Here is a 7,614-nt window from a genome sequence, read left to right on the forward strand (position 1 = left end):
TTCAGTGACCTGAGCACTTGTTTGAAGCTGTAAAGTCTATTTTGTGTTGTAGAGTATACTTTGTCCTTTTAAAATGAACTCTCTCTTTTAACTTACCACTGAGAATCTGACTTTGCCTTATGGTTATATCTTGTTGGAACCAAAACATTTATTGGATTTTATTAAGTTAATCTGAAGTCAGATAATTGCATAATTAAGAATTAAATGAAATGAAAATACTCTTATATAGAAATATTTCACAAAGTTGGGGCGGGGGGTGGGGGGCGGTGGGTAGGGTCCCATGTTGGTTCAGGAGATCTGATGATGGTCAGGAGACTGATGGTGGTTGAGGGGCGAGAGGTGGGTGTCCAATGATCGTCATGGGGTCTGACAGTGCTAAGAAGAGAAAGCAGACAGATCACAGTAGGAGGAGGTGGATGGGGTGGTTTACTGGATAGCTTGTTGGGCCTGGAGGAAACAGTCCTGCTCTTCTTAGCGCACAAGCAGTGTTATAAAGACACTCACCACAGGAATCCAGCCCCTCTTGTCCCCTTTAAGCTGCCAAGTTTCCTAAGGCCCAATAAACCTGGCTGCCTGTGGTTAAAAATATGACAACTAATAATCTGCAAGCACACAGCCTCATTATCATATTTAAATGACCAACCCATTTCTCATGAACAGGCTCATCACTCTCCCCTCATTATGCCACCATTGCCACCATTTTTTTTGCATTTTAATCTCTGACATGACTCCAACCTGTCCCACTGACTGAGTTAAGGTTCAGTCCATGGTACATGTTAAAAAGCATAGAAAAAAAATATTGATTTCAACTATGAACTGACAGAGGCAAGTATTTTGTATTTTCATATACATTACATAAGCTTTGAAACCCTGTCTGTGCTCTTTGTCTGTACTCTGTTTCTGTTGTAACAGAAAATTGATGACATTCTGTACTTTTTTTGTATCAATCTAATTCCACTGCTATCTTGCACCCTAGTAATACAATGCTTGAAGTGTTTTTGAGAGGTGTAAGTTATAGCTATGTTACCCACTCACACCACCATTGAATTGGAGAAAGCAGAGCATTAAACATCCAAGTGTAAATGGAATTCTGCCAACCAACCTCCAATTGCTCATGATCTTTTTTTCATTCTTAATGTTTTCTCACTTGGTCTTCTTTCCTCATCGATAGGTGTAAACTCAAGTCAGGGTATGATCAAAATAAGCCTTAGCATTTATAATGCACCTGTCCCACTGAAATGATAGATTGTTTTCCAAAGTTGTTATACGGACAAATGCAATAGTCATCCCAGACCAATAACAACCACAAACAGTTGTGAGTTGGCTAACAATCTGCTTTTTTTAAATGTAGTGGTTGAGGCAGGAATGTTGGCTGAGAAACTGAAACTTGTTCTTCAAAAGGTAGCATGAGATTTTTAGTTTCCATCTGAACCACTGGAACAGGCAAATAGAACCTGGACTTAACATTTCAACTGAGGCTCCCTAAGCAACAGCAGTCATCTGCTTTGCCAAATTATTACTCTTTCTGCTTTCTTAGGCACTAAGTGTTGGAAGTTTCAATGCAGGCAGGGCAAATTAATCACACTGTAGCCTTGTTATGTTCTCAACCAATACTTATGTAATTGTATTGCTACAGTTGCGCAGCTAAGTTAATTCAAACCATTTTGCTATCGAATGATGCAATATAAAAGTAGTTGATGTTTTAATTTTTTTGAAAAAAAAAGATTCTCCAATGGCTGAATTTACATTGCAGTTGCTGAGCAACACTAATGATGCAAGATCACTCCTTTCTTCTGGGTAACTACAGTATGAATCCCAAACTGCTGACTAACGCTGGTACAAGACAAAGTCTATGCCACACCAATGTCAAATGTGATGTATAACTGGGGCACATTCTCTTCCAAAAATGTACTCCAAGAAAATTACAGCTTTTAGATCTTTTCAAAGTCCTCATACCTGTCCTTGGTCTCACTCCAATCTGTTCCTGCCCAGATTCAAGCTCAGACCTTTGATTCTTCCAGTTTTAGCCAACCTTCTGTTGGCCATCCTAGACCTTGATTTTCTTGCCTCATCCCACAGCCATTCAGCCCCCAACTCCAGATTTCTCTATGAAAACTCTTTGCCTAGTTAGGTCTCTCCCCAGTTTCAAATGCTTTGATCATGCTGGATAACATATGTCTGAGATTATTGCATTATTCTTGAAGTAAGACATGCTATTCATTTCCAAATATTCAACACTACACGCTAAGAGGTTGAGAAAGGCAATGACAATGTAATTTGACAATGTAATTTCTCAGTGAAGAAAAATTTCACTTAATTCAGTTGTAAGTTAGAAATATTTGGGATGAAATTGGTCTTTGACAATCATGCAAAATGAGCAATCGACAATTGGCAGCCCATCTTACATGACTGTCTTTTCCATAGATGCTCCACAGAAGAAAAAACTCGTGGGCCATAAATGCAAACAATTCATTATTGGCCCTTTTGCACGACTGGCAAAGACCAATTTCCCTCCCCATCCCCACTAAACCTTAATGATAAAGGTTCTATTGCAATGATCAGTTTTAGAAACAAATTAAAATGACCTTTTCCTCTTTTTTTATTCAGCCAATTTTCTCCCCTCTTTCTTTCTGTGGTACACATATTGGCTCTCTGCTGAGTAAACGAAGTGGCCATTTAACAAGTGAGAGTTTACATAACAAACATTGGCAGGATACTTACCTGTAAATGGGGGGTGGGGGGCGATGTGGGGGTAACATAATTGAGCTGGATCCTGTCAAACTCAATGTCCATTCTTGAGCCCTTTTAAGAAGAGCCACTCCAACCATCAGGTTTGGGAACGCGAATGGTTTCTCCCCTCATTAACTATGGGCTATGAGACTAATTGCAGCACTGTTATTTAAACCTGAGATCAGCACAGACTGATGGAATTGAGTCCACTTTGGTGCAAAGCTCAGTTAATCACTTCTTAAATTCGTCTTTTGTCAAAGGAAATATTTTATTTTCCAAGTAAAAATTTTCAAATAACGGAAATCAACAGAATAGCAAGTTAATGTTCCTAAACTAGGGGGTTTGGGCTGGCGCTGGAAAGCCGGCACAGTTTAACTAACACAAGAGTGGCAAAATGAAACTGTAGAAGAAAATAAATGTGGCTTTACCGCCATTTCTTTTTCAAACCCAACCTAACAAGCACGTCGTATAAATTCCACAGTCGGTGGAATTCCGAATACAGAATTGCCATACGAGAGTTATAATTATGCGTGTCACAGGCTTGCGCTCAACCTTGAAGCAGCCGACGCCTCTAAAGGGAGAAGCTGCCGAGGGCAGAAACTGACAAGAAATCATTGTTGTAACCTAAAGGCTAAACAGGACAATCTTAGGCTTTAACTGTAAAAATCTGGTACAGTATATAAAAACTATTAAGCAAATCATCCCAACATATTGCTCTGTAATAAACGTCAAAAACAGCTTCAGATCTCGATCTACGTCTAGATCACGTACTCTTTTTTAAGGAAAAAAAACCCTCACTCCTGACCGACAAGTTTGTTCAGAGTTTGGGATGATGTGAATGGAAGTTGAAATAAATTTCAAAACCCCGCATTGATCACCGGGATTTAAAGAGCTTACTCACCCGGAGATTGCGGAGAGTTTTTGATGTGCGGTCTGTGCCATCTCGCAACCTTTGGTCCGAGTCTTCTGCATTTCGGCTCGCAGGGAGGGAGAGTCCACCGAGGCATCTCCAATGGAAATGACCAGTTCGCGGTAAAGGGCCACCTGTGTGTTGAAGTCTTGCACGAGCTGAAAAGAGAAACTCTGGTGGTTATCGGTCGTTTGAATGATAGCAAAAAAAGAAAGGGGCGCTGGGGTGTGGTTCGGAAAAATTAAAGAGCAGCTGGGACTTGCTGCCATTTAGACGGAGGATGAAAGAAAATTGAAGGTCAATGGCGGGGCAGCCATACTTAGCGGCTGTGACACAAATATTCACACAATACTCGCAATATATAACAAGTAACACATAGCGATTTTACCATGACACCATTAACATTCTCATATCATGGCGCAGAGTGTTTTAAAATGTAACTCCCACTAGTTATACCTGTGCAGCTTCCATCTGAGCCTCAAATCAATGCAACCACTGCAAGTAAGTCTGACTAGATTCTGCAGTAAAGATCAATAAATCGGCACAATCTTGGAAAAGGATAACATGTTCGCACTTTCTAGGGTTGATGTGCTATCTTCTACTCGGATCTAACACTTTTGTTTACACGGATACTTTATAAAAACGCAGGCTGATTCTAGTTAGGCGGAGTGACTTGTGTCCTCTTGACACGGGAACTCCACTTAGTATTCAATAAAGCACTTCAATATGCAACCAACTCACATGCAACAGAATAGATAAGCCGTGCCATAAATAGAGGCGTCAGAATAACGCTGAATTTCAGTCATCACCCAGGCCAATACTCTACATTAACAAATACGGTTGTGCATTTACACGTGATCGGAATTGGAAGCAGTTGGGGGTTGGGGGAGCCAGGGTGGATTAAAAAATAACGATGACTTTGTTTTGGTTTGGACCTACCATCTTACACTCCTCGAGTGCTCGGAAGGGTTTCGCGGCGCTCTCTGAACTGCCTCTCCTCTCCGCTGCTCTATCCTGTGCCTTCCCGAGCCGGAGGAGGGAGCCAGGCGACTTGCGGTGGGGTTTGCGCCCATTCGGTGCAGAACTCATGCAGACACATCCAAGATGAGATGCTCTTTGCTGTGGATGAGGCGTGTTGCGATGAATTGCGAGTTCCAGGAAGCAAATTACGAGCTCAAAATACAAGAAAAGGGATTTTTTTGTGTTGTGTCTGTGTGTTTCCCCTTGCCTACATAACCTTGAGCCTGCAGAGCGGGCGCTGCCTGCCCTCTCTCAACATGCTTCAAAGTCACCACTATCTAAGAATTGCGGAAATATCCCAATATTAGCATGCTCCGGACTGCTAAGGGTGGTGATTTCATTCGGGAGGTATTCACATCTCCAAGATTTAGGGGTTTCCATTAAGAAACTGACGGCTCCAGAAATCCCACACCGGAACGATCTCGCCTTTAATGCTCACGGGGTGAGGGAGGCCACACAGCAGCTTTTATTTTCACCTCAAAGAATACAAATTAGAGTCCTGGTGGGTAGGAAGTGGCCGTGATCGTTTGCTCTTAATCTAAAGACTTCCGAATGGCTTTTTTTTTTGCGGCTCTAACCTTGCTGGAAAAGCAGGAATCAGGCAGCTGACGTGGATAGCGACACAACACATTGATAGGACAGGAATACTAATACAACCCAAATTGCTGGATCTTGCTATTTAGACACTTAGCCAAGGAAATGTGAAACGGCGTCGGCAATGCAAATATCAACACGGTGTCTTATCACTGAAATGTTCTTGTGTGAGGCAGAGGAGTGAGACAGCCTTGAAACAGAACGATTTCCTAGACGTTTGGCATTTTGGCGCCGTGCGTGAGGTTTGACAAAGGTCGCTGCAACAAATCAATCATTGTCCTTACATGTTTCGATCGTGTCTATTGAAGGTTCGATAGTCCAGGAGGTGCTTTGGCAGACGAAGGGATTAAACCTCGCCATTTCCGTAAAACGAATTGCTAAAACAAATGGAAATAGGATCTCACCTCAGTTCTCCGTACGGTCATGTTGTAAAGCACGTTTCTGTTCAAGTTAAGGTGAGAAAGCCGATCCGACACGAACTACAGTAAAAATCTTGATTATTCGCTTCTGAAATGTATTAATAACAGTAAATGTCTTTAAGACAGCAGGAACAGCGGTAGAAAATACCATTGGGAATGTTACGGTACTAACACCCTATACACAGCTGAAATTTCTCTCGGAGGCGTGAATCCATTTATTAGGAATTTGATCGGCACCTATAAAGCATTTAAACAATAACAGCAGGATAGAAATGACATTTCTATCATTATGCGCCTGCAGAAAATTCACATTCCCCGCTTTCAGTTGACAAGTGAAATATTACTGCAGATATAAAAACAAAAACAAAAAAACTGCGGATGCTGGAAATCCAAAACAAAAACAGAATTACCTGGAAAAACTCAGCAGGTCTGGCAGCATCGGCGGAGAAGAAAAGAGTTGACGTTTCGAGCATTCTGAAGTGGGAACCACAAAGATAACAAAATGCAGGGCAAGGTATCAGGGAATGAGTAAACTTATTCAAATGTTCAAAGTAAATGCTCAAGAGAGGCTGGTCCGGCAGGGTGTTCTGAAAAGTTTCACAACCTCAAGAAGAATACTAAAGTAAGGTAGTGAAAATACTAATTGAAGAGCAAATTTTGGGACCAGTTAGTTAATGTAAAGGAAATTAACCAGGCCAGGAGACAGGAAGGAAAATATTATACATATATATATATACACACACACACATACAAAGATCTACGTCAGCCTGGCTACTTTATAAAATTATTTTTTTTCTGTTTTTCAAAATGGACAATTGCTGGGCTGATAACATGGCTACAGCTGATCACATGCTGGTTTCTGGAAGATTCTAAGCCCTTCCAATGAATGAAGACTACCTCATCATCCTGGAATGCCACTTGTATCATATAAACATTCCAGCCATGCCAACACAGGATTTGTAGAGAATAAGTCTACATCAGCCAGCCATGGACAAAGGTAGAGCTATTTGTGGCTCATAATCTCCAATAGCCCCACCTACTGCTCCAAAACACAATGAATTTCAACCAGGCACCTCGTTAGCTGAATAGCTCGACCCAAAATCACCCTGTCACTGACTGAGTCTTGTGGTGTTTGAATTCCTTTAATTATTACAGCTCTTGAATTTTATCTTCAGTCCCTGTTTGACCTCAGAAGAGAAGCAGGACTCCAGGCAAGCAGCCTGACTCTGTCCACCATTTTACCATCGAACAGGTAGCAGCAGCAAGTGCTCTGTCCAGGTCAATGGTCTGGCTTTCATCTACACTATGAACTACTGGAACATTGGAACATCTGTATCTGTGCCTTCAAGACTAATTCATCTCTATGTGCTTCCTTCCATCATGGATGTCCTTGCTTCTAGAAACAGTTTCAACCTGCTAACCTCTGAAGGAATATGCCACTGGACTTTTGATTCTGGACTCATGTAAAACTATAATTCTTATTTTTATTGTGCTCTTGCCCTATACCCCTTTCTTGCCCTATACCCCTTTCTTTCCCTTATCCCTCTTTTATTGTATAAATGCAAAAAGGGACGGATGTTGTGAAATCCCTTTCCCACATTGTGCGTGTGTAAAATAAATCAACCCTCTTATTTTACTTTATCTCGAGTTTGCTGTGGGGTTAGTAATAGAGATTGGATCACTCCAAGCCAAAGGGTTGGGGAAAACACATTACCATAAAGGGAGAAATCAGAAATCAAAAACACCTTTCTGTCTATGGACGGGTAGTGAGAAGAGAAATCAGTGCTGTTGAAATTAATCCCCCGACCCTGTCCGTAACAAAATCTACTCATAGAGACAGAGGACATGGTTGAGGCACTAAATGAGTACTTTGCATCTGTATTTACCAAGGAAGAAGCTGTAATCGGAGTCATAGTGAAAGAGGAGGTCATTAAGATACTG

General features: G+C 41.4%; 1 protein-coding gene and 1 long non-coding RNA gene across 7 annotated transcripts in view; one reads left to right on the forward strand and one right to left on the reverse strand.

Annotated features, from left to right (window-relative positions):
• The window catches only part of rgs7bpa (regulator of G protein signaling 7 binding protein a), a 126,473-nt gene extending 121,744 nt beyond the window's left edge, over window positions 1–4,729 (reverse strand). For 2 of the 6 annotated variants that reach the window (XM_041188477.1, XM_041188311.1), the window contains exons 1-3: window positions 4,580–4,729; window positions 3,632–3,798; window positions 505–573 (exon numbers count right to left, since the gene is read on the reverse strand). In XM_041188477.1, the coding sequence (XP_041044411.1) occupies window positions 505–573; window positions 3,632–3,798; window positions 4,580–4,729 (386 nt within the window). Of the gene's footprint in view, window positions 1–504; window positions 574–3,631; window positions 3,799–4,096; window positions 4,384–4,579 lie in introns of those variants that run through there. The other 4 variants (XM_041188636.1, XM_041188395.1, XM_041188560.1 and 1 more) reach the window with 3 other exon arrangements.
• Window positions 4,730–5,624: 895 nt separating this feature from the next.
• Window positions 5,625–7,309, forward strand: LOC121278410. Its single transcript, XR_005943140.1, has 2 exons — window positions 5,625–5,709; window positions 6,515–7,309. It is a non-coding gene; the product is annotated as an uncharacterized LOC121278410 (long non-coding RNA).
• Window positions 7,310–7,614: the final 305 nt, after the last annotated feature.

The sequence above is a fragment of the Carcharodon carcharias genome, chromosome 1, assembly GCF_017639515.1.
Source record: "Carcharodon carcharias isolate sCarCar2 chromosome 1, sCarCar2.pri, whole genome shotgun sequence".
NCBI lineage: Eukaryota > Metazoa > Chordata > Chondrichthyes > Lamniformes > Lamnidae > Carcharodon > Carcharodon carcharias.